At 45.3% G+C, this 16,021-nt stretch overlaps 1 protein-coding gene across 1 annotated transcript in view; it reads right to left on the bottom strand.

Moving 5' to 3' along the window:
* ZFYVE1 (zinc finger FYVE-type containing 1) overlaps nucleotides 1-14,905 on the bottom strand; it is a 170,943-nt gene extending 156,038 nt beyond the window's left edge. The window contains exon 1 of the mRNA XM_030214356.1: nucleotides 14,074-14,905. Coding sequence (XP_030070216.1) covers nucleotides 14,074-14,568 — 495 coding nt within the window. The 5' untranslated portion in view covers nucleotides 14,569-14,905. The remainder of the gene's footprint in view (nucleotides 1-14,073) is intronic.
* Between the last annotated feature and the right edge of the window lie 1,116 nt (nucleotides 14,906-16,021).

Genomic DNA, 16,021 nt, shown 5'->3' on the forward strand with positions numbered 1-16,021 from the left:
GACACCAATCAGGGAGCACCAGCAGCATTCCTCGCCGCAGCATGCTGTCTGAGAGCCACCACTCCATGCTGAGTCGGGCCGCAGGGAGCCAAGAAAGTCTGCATTGATAATCCTGAGAAACTGGAGACCATCTTTGAAGTAGGGAATACTGTAGAGGTCTCAGGTGCGCTCTCGCCCAGGGCACCACTTCCAATGTGGCTGTCATCGATCCCAGCAGCTGGACAATGTCCCAAGCTCACGGGCGGGGCATCCTCAGGAGCAGACGGACCTAATTCTGAAGTTTGCACTGCCTTAGCTCGGGTAGGTATACATAGCCCGAGTCTGTGTCGAACCTGGCCCCCAAATATCCTAGAGATTGCGAGGGGGTCAGGTGACTTTTGGCCATATTGACGACCCAGCCTAGAGATTGAAGTACTGAGACCACTCTGGCTGTAGCTTGATAGCTCTCTGTTACAGAGTCTGCTCTGATGAGCCAGTCGTCTAGGTACGGGTGAACCCTGATACCTTCTCACCTGAGCAAAGCAGCTACTACCACCATTACCTTCGAAAAGGTTTGGGGAGCTGTGGCGAGGCCAAAAGGCAAGGCCCGGAACTGGAAATGTTTTCCCAACACCGCAAACCTCAGAAACTTCTGGTGCGGGGGCCAAATTGGTATATGCAAGTAAGCTTCTTTCAGGTCTAGAGACGTAAGAAACTCTCCTGGCTGTACCGCAGCAATGACGGAGCGCAGGGTTTCCATGTGGAAATGCCGCACTCTCAGGGACTTGTTTAATTCTTTTAAGTCCAGAACAGGGCGAAAAGACCCACCTTTTCGCAGCACCACAAAGTAGATGGAGTATCGGCCGTAGCCGTGTTCGGCGGGAGGTACCGGAGACACGGCCCCTAACTGAATCAGACCTTGCAAAGTCTCCTTTACCGCCGCCCATTTGGCGGCAGAACCGCATCGGGACTCCACAAACACGTCTCTTACTGGGGAGTTGAATTCTATTCTGTAGCCATCTCTGATCAGGTCCAGAACCCACTGATCTGAGGAAATATTGGCCCACTCCTCGGCAAAGAGGGAAAGACGTCCTCCGATGACAGGAAGCGAGGAGGGGGCCGGCACACCATCATTGAGAGGGTCGCCCCTGAACTCCAGGCCTAGAGCCGGTGGCTGCAGAACGCTTGTCCGAGTTCCTCTGCTGAAAATCGGGCACGAGAAGTGAACCCAGCAGAACGCCCCGGGCGTTACCTTCTAGCTTCACGGAAGCGAGGTCTATAAGACGAGTGGACCGCCTGGCCCTTGGAGGAAGGCCTCGGCCTATCTTCGGGCAAGCGCTGGGGTTTAGGATCTCCCAGGCCTTTAACAATTTTTTTTCCAACTCCTCACCAAATAGGAGAAGGCCTTGAAAGGGCAACATCACCTACCTTTGCTTAGAGGCCATGTCCGCTGCCCAATGTCGTAGACGGCGAGCTGCCACTGCTACTGCCATTTGTTTAGCCGAAGCTCTGACAATATCATAAAGGGCATCAGCCAAAAAGGACAAGGCCGACTCCAGCCGCGGAGCCAGATCCAAGAAGGGCTCCGCTCCATCTCCGGGCTGTTCCACTGCCTGTTGCAACCATGCCTGGCAGGCTCTAGCAGCATAACAACTGCATGCAGACACCCGAACAGTAAGAACTACAATTTCAAAGGACCGTTTAAGTGCTGCTTCCAGCCTACGGTCTTGTATATCCTTCAGGGCAACTCCTCCTTCCACAGGGAGGGTAGTTCTCTTTGTCACTGCAGTGACTAGAGCATCTACTTTAGGCATTGCAAAGCGAGCCAAATGCTCCTCACGCAGAGGGTATAATTGCCCCATAGCCCTGGAAACTTTCAAAGGTCCCTCGGGGTCAGCCCACTGAATGGAAATAAGCTCTTGGATGGAGTCATGCAAAGGAAAGGCTCGAGCAGGCTTTTTGGTACTAGCCATCCTAGGATTCACAGAGGAGGCCGTGCCACTGTCAGGCTCTTCAATAGAAAGGACCTGTAGGGCATCTGAAATAAGCGCTGGCAGCTCATCACGGTGGAAAATCCTCACCGTGGAAGGATCATCCAGATCCTGTGGTAATTCTGCACCTGACTCTGGCTCCTCAGACCACGAAGGCCTGCCAGAACTCTCCGAATCCTCACAGCCTGACCACAGGGGGGGAGGGGGGGAGAGAAGGAGGTGCACCACAATCTGAAGGGGAATTAGCACTTCTACGCTTTTCTTTATGCCAATTATCAGGGAAAATAGCCTCAGCGGGTAGTCCCAGGCCAGAATCCACCGGGGGGGGGACAATAGAAGGGGCCTCAGACGACCCTTGAGGGAGAGCTCTTTTCAGCATGTATGCTTTATGCAATAACAACACAAAATCAGGGGAGAAAAACTCGCCCTGGGCACCCAGATCCCGTCCGGGCTAGCCGCTCCCTGAATAGCCTCAATTCGAGGTCCCCCCCCCCCCCCCCCCGGGCTCAGGGCTCTCCGTCTCTACGGAGGCCGCGCCATGCGGAGAATTCAAAATGGTGTCGCTGCCAGCTCTGAGCGGGAAGAATCATCGCTCGCCATGCTCGGGCCGGCTCTTATACCTGTACAGCACGATTTACAGAGCCCCGCTGCTGATTTGCGCTTGCCACACTGGGAACAGCGCTTTACATTCTCTGCAGCCATCGCCGAAAACGGTGGGAAAATACAAAATGGCGGTTTCGCGCCAAAAACGCCCCGATCGCGGGCCCACCCCGGAGGAGTTAGAAAACACTCTTACCTCACCGGACCGAGTATCACAGCTCCGGTCCCATAGAAGAATTAAAGGAAAACCTCTGTTCCGTTTTTTTTTTTTTTTTAAACGCTGCAGAGGTAATAAGAACTCCGGAGGCTCAGATGAGTGGGAAAGGCAGGGAAAGGCGAACCAATGTGCCTGCATCCACTGAGTGGGAAAGGACAGGGAAAAGCAAGCTAATATGTCCACATCCACGGGGGCATGGGTAAGGCAGGGAAAGGGCCAACCTATGTGCCTTCAAAGTGAAGCTGTTATAGCCTCTAACACCCCGGCTAACAACTGGCAAACCAGGAGCCACCCCCAGGCAGATTTTTGATGGAGCTCGAAGAAGCTGCAGCCTCCCTGCTTGGGGAGATAGAGAATACTGAAGAGGCAGTGGACCTGGCTGGCCATGAGGCACTGTGAAAAGTTGAGTGATCTCTATCTCCCCCTGCTGGTTGATGGACACAACCCATACATAATGGCTTCATCTGCTTGATGACAAGGAATTCAATGAGATCTCTAACAAATCAAATGTCACCAACTACTGCTTCCGCAGTGGTTCAAATATCACAAACAGAACTTGAAACATTCATATCAGAACAGCCTGGAAATAATAATCTTTTAAAAACTAAAACTACCAATTAAATATGGCATAAAGAAAAGGTTCAATGTTTATTTTCATATATCGTCTAAGGAAAACCGCCAAGGCGGTGTACAATCCTATATAATAAAATTTGCACCTCCGTCTGGATGCCTGGGTTCGTAACACACTTCCCATTGGTCCACCCTGGCGATGACGTCAGAGGGCGGACCAATGGGAAGTGAGAGGGAAGTCAGCACCAGGCAGCCACACAACATTCGAGGCGAGTACACAATTGCCCCCTTCCCTCCCCCCCCATCCTCCCTCCGAGTTCAAGGCTCCTCTCTCTCCCCCCCCCCCCTCCCCTCCAATGTGATGTCTATGTAAACAAACAAAGATGTCACGCCTGTGGGACAGCACTTTACAAAACCAGAACACTGTACCAGTGATTTCATGGTAAGGATCCTGAAAGGGAACTTTAAAACAGTACATACAGGAACGTAAGGCCTTTGAAGTCAAAATGATTAAATATTTTTACACCCACCAGACAGACCTTAAAGATCTGGGTTTTCTAGCCCATTACAAAGCATAAAATTGTATTGCCTTGTAAATTGTATTGCTCTCCTGTCTCCCTGACTCTCACCTATCCACCCCCATCCTGTTAGACTGTCACTGAAATGCTTTGATGTTTCACTCATCCCCTGTCTCCATGCATATAGACTGTCACTGAAATGCTTTGATGTTTCACTCATATATACTGTCATCTACCAACTTTTGCTTATTTCCGATCTGACGAAGGGCAACCTTCGAAAGCTAATCAAGAAATGTATTAAGTTATGTCCAATAAAAAAGATATCATCTTATTTTCTTTTCCATGTTTTATTTTATTTCTATTGATTACCTTTAAAAGTGGACTAACACGGCTACCACACCTCTCTACTCGATTTGTAGATAGATATCATTGTTAAAGCGGAAATAGTCGCGAGTTAGAATCAAATTTGATTAATTTTGTAATAGTTTCCGGTGAGTATTGATGGTCCAGTGTGGATGTTTTCAGGAGTTTCTCACATGCAGCTATGCCATCTGCATGGGGAATGTTGCTGTAAAGTGATTCTACATCCATTGTGACCAGAAGGGTACCCGGTGGTAACTGCTTGATATTTTTTTAATTTATTCAGAAAGTTTGTGGTGTCTTGCATGAAGTTGTTTGTCTTGTGCACAAAAGGTTTCAGAATCCCCTCTATAAGTCCAAATATTTCCTCTGCGAGTGTGCCGATACCAGATATGATTGGTCTGCCAGGGTTTCCAGGTTTGTAGATTTTGGGTAGCATGTAGAATGTGCCCATAAAAGGATGGTTTGGTATGAGTTTCGTAGTGTAAAAAAAGTGGGAGAGCGATCAAGGATACCAGAAACTGGAGGATGAGTTTCTTCAGATGTAGCTGTACTTGTTTTGCGAATGTTTTGATAAGGTCTTTCAAATGTTTTGTATAATACTGTGTGGGATCCTCAGTTAGTTTCTTATAGTATGTGTTGTCTAAGAGCTGTCTGTGCTCTTCTTTGATGCAGTGGCATAGCCAGACCTGACATTTTGGGTGGGCCCAGAGCTAATATGGGTGGGCACTGTGTATATAGGTATGAGTAGTGTTTCTTGGGATACTACAAAATAATGCCTTAGAATACACTTGATGATGAATTTCTAAGTAATCTGCCCAACAGCTGCCCTGCATCAATATAACCCATATATATTCTTAATGGAAAAATACATATTTTTAAATATAGCTACATTAAGTCTACTATAATGGCAAACATCTCAACGCACATGACAGGATTCTGCAATATAATTACAGCAATGATATATATACTTCAAACTTTGCAAACGTTAACACCAATTCCAATAACAATACCTTTATAAAGGCAGCAGTGAATATACACAACAGCACTACGCATCCCATTGGAAAAGTCAGACTCATACATCCCCACACAAACCACATACCAGCATACTCAGTCAAATGCAGAACACAGACCAACCCACATCAATTACAGAATAAAGGACCAAAAGTTATAAATTATCCTGTAACCTGACATCAGCCCTTCCCTTCCCTAACCCCCCCCCCCCCCTCATCCATCCCTATAGCCCGTCATCAGCTTTTCCCTTCCCTACCCCCCCAACTGTCCTTGTAGCCCGGCATCAGCTTTTCTGTTCCCTACCCCCCCATCCATCCCTCCCTGTAGCCCGGCATCAGCTCTTCCCTTCCCTACCCCCCCCCAATCCATCCCTGTAGTCTGCCATCAGCCCTTCCTTTCCAACACCCCCATCCATCCTCACAGCCCAGAATCAGCCCTTCCCTTCTCCACCATCCATCCCATAGCTAGGCATCAGCCGTACCCCACCCTTCCTTGTAGCCTAGCATCAGCCCTGTCCTACCCCCACCCATCCCCCCATGGTCTGGCATCTCCTCTCCCTGTCCCCCCACCCTTAAAGGACACCAGCATTAAATATAAGACCTTTTTTTATTTTTTTACATGTTCTGGGCACTGCAGACCCACCTCCACCCAGAAACCCACCTACATTAAATTGAAAACTATTTTTTTTTTTATTTTAATCTTTGTACTGCAGAAACCATCCCTACCCAAAAACTCACCAAGGCACCATGACAAATATAGTACAACCTTTTTTAAATTTAACCTGAAAAGCGCAAAGAGCAAGAATTGTGTATTTGTGCACGAAACAAGCTTTAGACTTGACGGTACAGAGAAGGAGACGGGAAACTAAACAGAGAATGTAGTTTCAAGATCTATAACACCAAGGGGAAATATCAGCATATGTTATTGAGTTAAATGACAACAAGATGATGATGAATGTAAAACAAAAGAAATTTATTGTGCATAGATATCGAAGCACAAGGAATTGTGCAAGAGAATAATCTTGTTAGAAATATAGTACGGTCAATACACAAGGCTTGAGTTATGAGTGAGTGTGGGTATGTATGAAGATAAGGTAGAAATTTTATATAAGATATATGTAAAAATGTGAAATAGGAGTCTATTGTTTAATTGAAAATAATAAAAAAATTTTGAAAAGCATATAGTGATTATAGTGTGTAAACAATGACTATGCATGAGATCTATTTGCATAAATGGAGGCAGTGCATACAAATAGATCTCATGATTATTCATTGGTGAAATCCTGAAAACTCAACTGGATTGCAGCCCTCAAGGAACAAGACTGGACAGCTCTGGACTAGAGCCTTAATAGAATCAGAACACTAAATATTTTTAATACTGATAAGGTGATATAATACATTTTGTTTTTCAGAAGGCATCCGACAAAACTCCTTTGCAAATGAAAGGGTCATGGGAAAGGAGATAATGGCCTTTTGTGGTTTGAAAATTGGCTAAATATAGGAAACAGTAGGCATAGGCCAGTTATCCATATAGAGAAGGGTCATTAGTGAAGTCCCCCAGCGCTGTGCAGTTCAAGCTCATGAGCTTGATAGAGGAGTTGCAGCAGGGAAGCAAGGACCTACAACAAGAATCTGCAGCAGAACACAGGTGAGGTGAGGGGAGTACATGAGAGACAGAAAGACTGGGTGAAGGCTGTGGGGAGGTACATAAGGGAGGGAGAATGGCTGGGAGGTGTGTGTGTGTGTGGCCTCCGATTTAAAGAACAACAAAAAAAAAGTTGGACAAGCCTGTTCTAAGACCATAAAAAAGTACTATATAAAACTACAGTTCCCACAATAGATAGATAAATTTGACATCTGCTCTGAATACCTAAATGTGTAAAAAAATTATTCTATCAAAGTGATCAGAAACTTTATAAAAAGCAAACAAAACAAGGAAAAGTTCACACATATGGGTGCCAGTTCTGCAGAACTAGCTACAACAGGGGTGGGCAAACTTTATACACAGAGGCCCGCATGAAACCTAGCTGGCTACAACATTATGTAATGTTGGAACCTGAAATGCACAAAGCTCCACAGAACTTCTGTGATAAGCCAAAATGTAACTAAAAATAGTGGAAACAAACTGCTAGAGTGGCTATGCTACTGTTCTGAAAATATTTGCGAAATACCGTATTTCAGCCAAAACTCTGGTTAAGGAGAAATTAGGTCTTACCGGATAATTTTCTTTCCATTAGTCCTTCCCACTATTCCAGAACCTGTGGGATAGCTGTGTCCATCAACTATCAGGTGGAGATAGAGAACTGAAAACTGAGCTGAGACATCTCTCTCTTGGTATCCAGCCCAGCTCCTCATTATTAACGCAGACAAGCAGTAAGGAGAAATTCAGAACAAACCCAACAACCTTAAACAACTCAATAACCTAACACTAACCAGAGGAGCAAACATGTGTGGACCTCTCTCATCTCTGAACAAGCTGTAGACAACAAGAGATATGCAGGGAGCACCATGCAAGGTGATGAGTCGTTAACCCATTATTTCACACTAAACATCTCAGAAGCCTCGGGCAGGTCTCTGGAATAGTGGGAAGGACTAATGGAAAGAAAATGATCAGGTAAAACCTAATTTCTCCTTCCATTACGTAGCTTCCCACTATTCCAGCATCTGTGGGATGTTTAAAAGCAATCACTAGAGTGAGTGGGATCTTGGCACTGCCACCGCCACACTGAAGACCAAAGTCCCAAAACTGGTTTCTGAGTGTGCCGCAACGTCCACCCTGTAGTACTTGGTAAAAGGTATGCAGCATCAACCACGTTATCACCTTGCAAATATCCGCTGGAGACGGAAAAGTAGTTTCCACACAGGATGTCACTGCATGCCCTGTAGAATGAGCCCACAAGGCTTCAGGAGCCTGCTTCCCTGCAAGCAAAAAAGCTGACTCGATAGTCTCCTTCAGGCATCTAGAAACTGTGGGCTTCAAAGCCATGAGGTCCAAACCTCTGTTAGCAAAAAGCACACAGTCTGTCCGAATTGCAAATCTTATTCGTGACTTCCACATATCTAATGAGGACTCTACACAAATTGAGAAGAAGCTTCAAGGAAGAATACTGAATCTCTTTGTCCTCTCTGCGAAAGGACGGAAGCTCTACAGATTGGTTGAGATGAAATGCCAACACCACTTTCAGAAGAAAACAAGGAACTGTGTGCAGGAAGACCTCCGCCTCTGAAAAGCAGAGAAAGGAATCCTGACAAGAGAAAGTCTGAAGCTCTGAAACCCTATGTGCCGACGCAATAGCCACCAAGAATGCATTTTTTAGTGTAAGATCTTTCAAAGAGGCCTTCTGGAGTGGCTCAAAAAAGAGGCTTCTAAAGAGCCCAACAAACTAAATCAAGGTTCCACTCGGGACACTGCATCCGAAAGGGAAGCCACAGCAGCCCACTCGTCACAAAAATCAAATGATATCCGGGTAAGCCGCAAGAGACTTCTGTAGTTGGCCCCTGAAACAGGACAAAGCCGCAACCTGAATTTTTAGAGAACCCAATACCAATTCTTTCTAAAGGCCTAAACGGAGAAACGCTAGGATGTGCGCGATCTGAACTGAGAAGGGAGAAAGTCCATTCTCAGAACACCAACTCTCAAATGTCCTCCACACCCTCTCATACGCCATAGCGGTAGAGCATTTCCAAGTCTGCAACAAAGGTAGCAAGGACAGAATCAGAATAACCTTTTTGTGTCAATTGAGCCCTTTCAATGGCCAAGCCATAAGACCAAAGTGGCACAGATCCTCCAAGATCACTAGACCTTCCGTCAGAAGACCGTGTACCTGTGGAAGATGGAGAGGATCCACATCCAGCAGCTGAATCAGGTCCGTGTACCATGGCTTCTGCGGCCAATCTGCAGCTAAGAGAATTATTCGACCCAGTGCAATGCGATCCTTTTTGACACACAGCCTACCATGGGCTAAGGAGGGGAGACATACAATAGATGTATCTCCAGACAAGGCTGCAGGAGGGCATCAAGCCCTGTTCTTTCCAATGGATGAAGAAAGTGGGCACTCTGGTATTCCTTTTCATTGCCATAAAGTCCAGAAGCAAAGAATTCCATCAGTCCACTACTAAAAACCCTGGATGGTTCCCATTCTCCCAGTTCCGAAGGGATGAGAGCCCGCCTCCACATTCCTCAACTATGAGGGAGGCTGCCTCCATCATCGGATAGCTAGGGGTATCACCTTGCTTGTCGATATAAGCCACCACCATCACATTGTCAGATGAAACTCAGTCCGGAGCCCTCAACAGAAAGGGAACAAAGCCACATAAGGCATTCCACACTGCCCTGAGCTCCAAGCAATTTATTGACCACTGAGACTCCTGTTTCATCCAGATGACCTGTGCCAGATGTAATGAGCTGCATAATGCAACTTGTTGGCATCTATAGTCACCAGCTCCCACTGAATCATCAGAAAGGGATCTCCAATAGTCCAATTCCTTAGCGACAATCACCTCTGCATACTCCATCTGGCAACCAGTGTCCAAGGAAGATGAAGGTCATATTTCTTTGACACTGGAGACCAAAGGCTGAGAAGAGACTCCTCACATCAGCCCTTGCCCATGACACCACTGCCATCATTGACCCCAGAACCTGGACAAAGTCCCAGACCCTGGGCTGCCTTGACTGAAGAGAAGACAAATCTGTTGAGCCTGCTTCAATATGAGTTCCATGAGGAAGATCCACTCCCTTTCTGTGTTAATAGAGCGCCCAGATACTCCAGCATCTGCAATGGAGTTAGTCTGCTCTTCTCAAAATTGATCACTCAACCCAATGACTGCAGAAGGTAGACAACTTTGTCCATCGCCACCATGCTGTCATAAGAACATAAGCAATAGCAAACTGAGTCAGACCAATGGTCCATCTAGCCCAGTATCCTGTTTTCCAAACAGTGGCCAAGCCAGGTCACAAGTACCTGGCAGAAACCCATATTGTGGCAACACTCCATACTACAAATCCCAGGGCAAGAAGTCACTTCCCATTGGTTGTCTAAACAGCAGACTATGGACTTTTCCTCCAGAAATTTGTCCAATTTTTAAATCCAGATACACTAACCGCTGTTACCACCTCCTCCAGCAAAAGAGTTCTAAAGCTTAATTATTCGTTGAGTGAAAACATATTTCCTCCTCTTTGTACTTTTGTAATGAGTAAAAAAAAATTGATTTACTTCTACTCGTTCTACACCACTCAGGATTTTGTAGACCTCAATCATATCTCCCCTCATCTGTCTCTTTTCCAAGCTGAAGAGCCCTAACCTCTTTAGCCTTTCCTCATATGAGAGGAGTTCCATCCCCTTTATCATTTTGGCCGCTCTTCTTTGAACCTTTTCTAATTCTGCTATATCTTTCTTGAGATACGGCGACCAAAACTGAATGCACTACTCAAGGTGCGGACGCACCATGGAGCGATACAAAGACATTATAGTATTTTTGGTCTTATTCACCATCCCTTTTCTAATAATTCCTAGCATCCTGTTTGCTTTTTTGGACGTCACTGCACATTAAGCAGAAGATTTCAGCGTACGACACCCAGGTCTTTTTCTTTAGTGCTGACACCCAAGGTGGATCCTAGCATCATAACTATGAATTGGATTATTCTTTCCAATGTGCAACACCTCGCATTTGTCCACATTAAATTTCATCTGCCATTTGGATGCCCAGTCTTCCAATTTCCAGTTTGCATGTGTTTTAACAACCTTGAATAGTTTTGTATCATCTGCAAATTTAATCACCTCACTCATCGTACCAATTTCCGTATAATTTATAACTATGTTATTCGTATTTATAACTATATGGGAAATGTTAAATAGCACCGGTCCCAGTACAGATCCCTGCAGAACTCCACTGTTCGCCCTCCTCCATTGAGAGAAATGACCATTTAACCCTACCCTCTGTTTTCTGTCCAATAACCAATTGCTAATCCACACCAGAACCTTGCCTCCTATCTCATGACTCTAATTTTCTCATCTCTCATGAGGAACTTTACCAAAAGCTTTCTGAAAATCTTGATAAACTACATCAACCAGCTCACCTTTATCCACATGTTTATTCGCGCCTTCAAAGAAATAGGACTATGCACTAATTAGCCAGTTGTCAAGATAGGGATCAACTCTGATTCCATGGAGCTGAAGGAAGACACCACCACCATAACCTTGGTAAACATTCTTGGTGCCATGGTGAGACCAAAAGGAAAAGCCCTTGACTGGAAACGATGGTCATGCACTACAAAATGTAGAAACTTCCGATGCATGCAAGTACACCTCCTTAAGATCGAGGGCAGTGATAAATTCTCCCGCTTGAACAGAGGCTATGACTGCTCTTAGTGTTTCCATGCAAAAGCAGGACACTCTGAGGCAGCGGCTTACACCTTTGAGATCTAAGACCTGATGAAAGGTGCCTTCCTTTTTTGGGACAATGAAGTAGACGGAGTGTCTTCCTTGTCCCTGTTCGACCCAGGAATCTACAGTGGCCTGAACCTCAACCACCTTGGTTCCCTTTCAACAAGGAGACTGAAAGAAGAGAGGAGCAACCAAGCAGAATTCCAACTTGTAACCTCCTATAAGAAAATCCAGAATCTACTGGTCTGAGGTGACTTTGGCCCACTTCTCCCTAAACTGCTGAAGACATCCTCCCACCAGAGGAAGAGAAGGGTAGATCAGACTCGCATCAGTGCGCAGCTCGGGAGGCACTGGGCGCTCTAGCTAAAAGGAAAATTTCCTGTCCACACAAGATTGGCATGCCTAGAAGCTGAACTTCTGACCATAATGCTGATGACCAAGCCAGTATTGTCTGCTGTCTCAAAATCAAGAGCCCTCTGAAGATGGATGACCAGAGGCTTTTGGCTTATCCTCTGGCAACTGCAGTGACTTAGTTTCCCCCAGTTCTATCACCAATTTACTGAGATCTTCTCCATTAGCCACTTGCCCCGCATATTAGTATTCAATTTGATTCAGTCCTGAATACATCATTTATATTTGGCCAAATAACGATTGAAATTTGAATATGAATAATCTGGGGCTCTACTGTACCAAATCCTACTGAAAAACATGCTCTCTGATTTCATTATTTATGTTAAAGCTCAATGCCCATTATTCGTATTCAGCCAGATAATAGTTTTCATTATTATTATTTGACCAAATAGCAAAATATGCTATTTGGTACAGCTCTAATAAATAATTCATTTAGAGACATTGCTCCTGGAGAAAAACACAAGAATAGAATTACTACTAGAAGTGTCCTTGCCAAATTACTATACTGTATGATGTACGGAGAAAAAGACAATTCATAAATGTGGTAAAACAATAAAGAAATATCCCCAACTATACTGGGTGCCACCAATCTGATTAAAACTTTTCTAACCAGTGGCATAGCCAGTACTGATTTGGTGGAGGACTGGGCACCAAGCAGTGTGGAAGCTGACATCATCTCCAGTTCTTCTGTTACTACTACTTATCATTTCTAAAGCGCTACTAAACATACGCAGCGCTGTACACTTTAACATGAAGAGACAGTCCCTGCTCGACAGAGCTTACAATCTAATTAGGACAAACAGGGCAAACAAGAGATAAGGGAATATTAAAGTATGAATGATAAAATAAGGGTTCTGAACAAGTGAATAGGGGTTAGGAGTTAAAAGCAGCATCAAAAAGGTGGACATTTAGCTTAAATTTGAAGACGGCCAGAGATGGAGCTTGACGTACCGGCTCAGGAAGTCTATTCCAGGCATATGGTGCAGCAAAATAAAAGGAATGGAGTCTGGAGTTATCGGTGGAGGAGATGGGTGCAGATAAGACAGATTTACCCAGTGAACGGAGTTCCCGGGAAGGAATGTAGGGAGAGATGAGAGTGGAGAGGTACTGCTTCCATGCCACCTGCTGCTGAAGGGGTGGGCCCCACACCAAAGTAGGGGGGCCCTGCCCATCCAGGCCCACCTATGATTATGCCCTTTTTTCCAAACATGCCTTATTATTTATTTTTTATTTACAAAAGCTTGATACACTGACAACTGCCAATAATATCTTCTAAGCTGTTTATAATCACTAGTGTAAAAACTGGGTTAGGTTTGCTATAAACTCTAGAACGAAACTCTTTCATAACACAAATATTAAGACAGCACTAGCAGTAGAAGAGATTGAGATATCCACCACATCCCAGAACACAGAAGCGAGGCTCATTCTGACATGGTATGTGCAAAAATAGCCCATTTAGAGAAATTACTCTGAGCAAACCTCTTCAGAGACATGATCAAGAAAGCCGTGGAATGCTTAAAGACTACACCATACTTCAGGCATTTGCCTCTACCATAATCATCAAACCAAAACGAACATTTGGTGACACTGATCTCACAAAAAGAGAGGTTGTTTTCTCACATGAATTACCTAATACGTTTTTTGGTCAGGTGGAAATAAAATATTCTAGAAAAATAGTTACCTCATCTCCAATTTGTGGAAACCACTCAAAGATTCTTCTGCATCTCCAGTTCCCAAGGGCTTATTCAAGTTCTACACTACAGCACTGGCATTTCATTACAGTATACCGTTATAGTACGAATATCTGCTTTCCAGATGTGTTCACGTTAGTGTACAGTTAAATCCCCTTAGTATCATTTTTTTTTTTTTACTACTTATGCTACAGTGCCGCTGTGTCACTCTTCAGGCCAAAAATATTCTTTAGAACACAAAAATTAATATAATGCAACCTCACTGGTATTCTGGAGCTATTGCAGAAAGACTCGCTATATTAGCAGTTTATTTATACTATACCCACACTAGTCCACTAACCTGAATTTCTTCAGTTTCGTCCACCAGTAGAAAGCTCACAACCTTTTTTGTCATCACTTTCCTCTTGGTTTCTTCATCCATCTCTGCTCCTTCCTGCTGCTCCCAGGTTTTGTGGACATGGTACATGGTGACTGGATGTTTTCTTTTGTTTCCCCCTGAATGCAGTCTTTTCTGGCATTCAACGCACAAGTTAGTTTTGCATGCTTGGCACCTAATCGCGGCCCTCTGTCTAGTGTCTGTAGTGCTGCCATACATATTACCACTAGCCCCCTTACAGGAGTCACAGTAAGGGACATGGCCAGGTCTGATCCGAGTTCGTTCATGATTTCGCCGCCTCTCCTCTTTGTGCAGTTCCTCTTCACAGCGTTGACACTGCAGGCTACAACACTCGTCACAGTCAAAGATGGCTTCATTAGTACCACCACAAACATAGCTTTCCTGACACAAAAGTGTAGTGTTCAGTCCCTTATCAGCAGTTGGTGTCTGGGCACTCATTTTCCGTTTTGTAAACAATGCGCCAAGTTACCATAAGCACTGGAAGAGCGTGAGCTCCAGGCCCAACTTTTCCACCGCCCTACACTGCACAGTCTCAAACAGCCAGAAAGTAAATAAACAGAACGCGCTGCTACCTATGTGGATCTCCAGAAAGAGAGAGACTGCGAGACCAACAGCCTGAAGAATATAGCAGTATTGCCGGACTATCTATTTTCCGTTAAGATAAGTTCCTCTTCAAAGTTATAGGCGAGATTTTTTTTTTCAACCTGATGCCACTGACAACAAACCACAGCTCCCCTCTTCGCTTCCACGTCCAGCTCCCGGGTCTACCGGGGAAAAGGAGGAGGAGTGGGTGCCGCACTCTTCCGGGCATGCGCATCAAGACTGAACTCTTACAGGCTGCATGCAGGTGAGAGCCTGCAGTAAACCAACCTCTACTTCCGGTTCTGCAAAGGCTAATCGTGCTCAGCCTCTGTGTAGGTAAACCTCTGTGTTAGAGCCACCCTGGACTTACCGTACAAAAAATCCTGATCCTACCTCCTGGCGAGTTCCCGCCCCCGCTGCGATTAGCAGCCAATAAAACCTGTTGCCACTACCAAGCAACCAGGTCCGCGGCCAGTGTATGGGGGTGATCGTACATGTACTTTCTTTTCTCACTTTATATGGTTTTATTGATTACTTATATATTTTGTGTCTTTATAATATGGTAACGGGGGGGGGGGGGGGGGGGGGCTTGCCCCTTACTAGCTCAGGTCTGCAACACCTGGATCCGATCACATGGAAAACTTAATTTTCTCAAATGCCCAGTTCTCTTCTCAGCTCACCATTCATTCAGTCACAGGTTCCACCATTCGAACTTGGGAGTGGGTCCATGTTCCTGAACAGAGATACTACTACCATTTAGCTACAAGGCATACGCAGCGCTGCACAAACATAGAAGAAAGACAGTCCCTGCTCAAAGAGCTTACAATCTAATAGACAAAAAATAAATAAAGTAAGCAAATCAAATCAATTAATGTGTACGGGAAGGAAGAGAGAAGGGTAGGTGGAGGCGAGTGGTTACAAGTGGTTACGAGTCAAAAGCAATGTTAAAGAGGTGGGCTTTCTGTCTAGATTTAAAGGTGGCCAAGAAGGAGAACTTCCGGTGACGTCATGACCGCGAGGGGTTGAAGGAAAAAGATCTCTCCGGCTTCAATCCCCCCTTCGCATGATCAGCTCACAAACCGCGATCTAAAAACGAAATTCGCCGCAGCCTGAAAAGGTAGAGAGGCCGGCAACGTACACTTTAACTTAATTGGCGGCGTAATGGCAGCGAAAAATGTACATAAAGATAAGCTCCGTGGTAGAGGAGCAGAAGACAAGATGGCGCCGCCCGCAAGTCCGCCGGGCCCGACAGTGTCATCGGCCTGGATCGCCGAAATAACCTCAGAAATGTCCTCAGTGTTAGAAGCTA

This window comes from Microcaecilia unicolor, chromosome 9, assembly GCF_901765095.1.
Source record: "Microcaecilia unicolor chromosome 9, aMicUni1.1, whole genome shotgun sequence".
NCBI classification, from domain to species: Eukaryota; Metazoa; Chordata; class Amphibia; order Gymnophiona; family Siphonopidae; genus Microcaecilia; species Microcaecilia unicolor.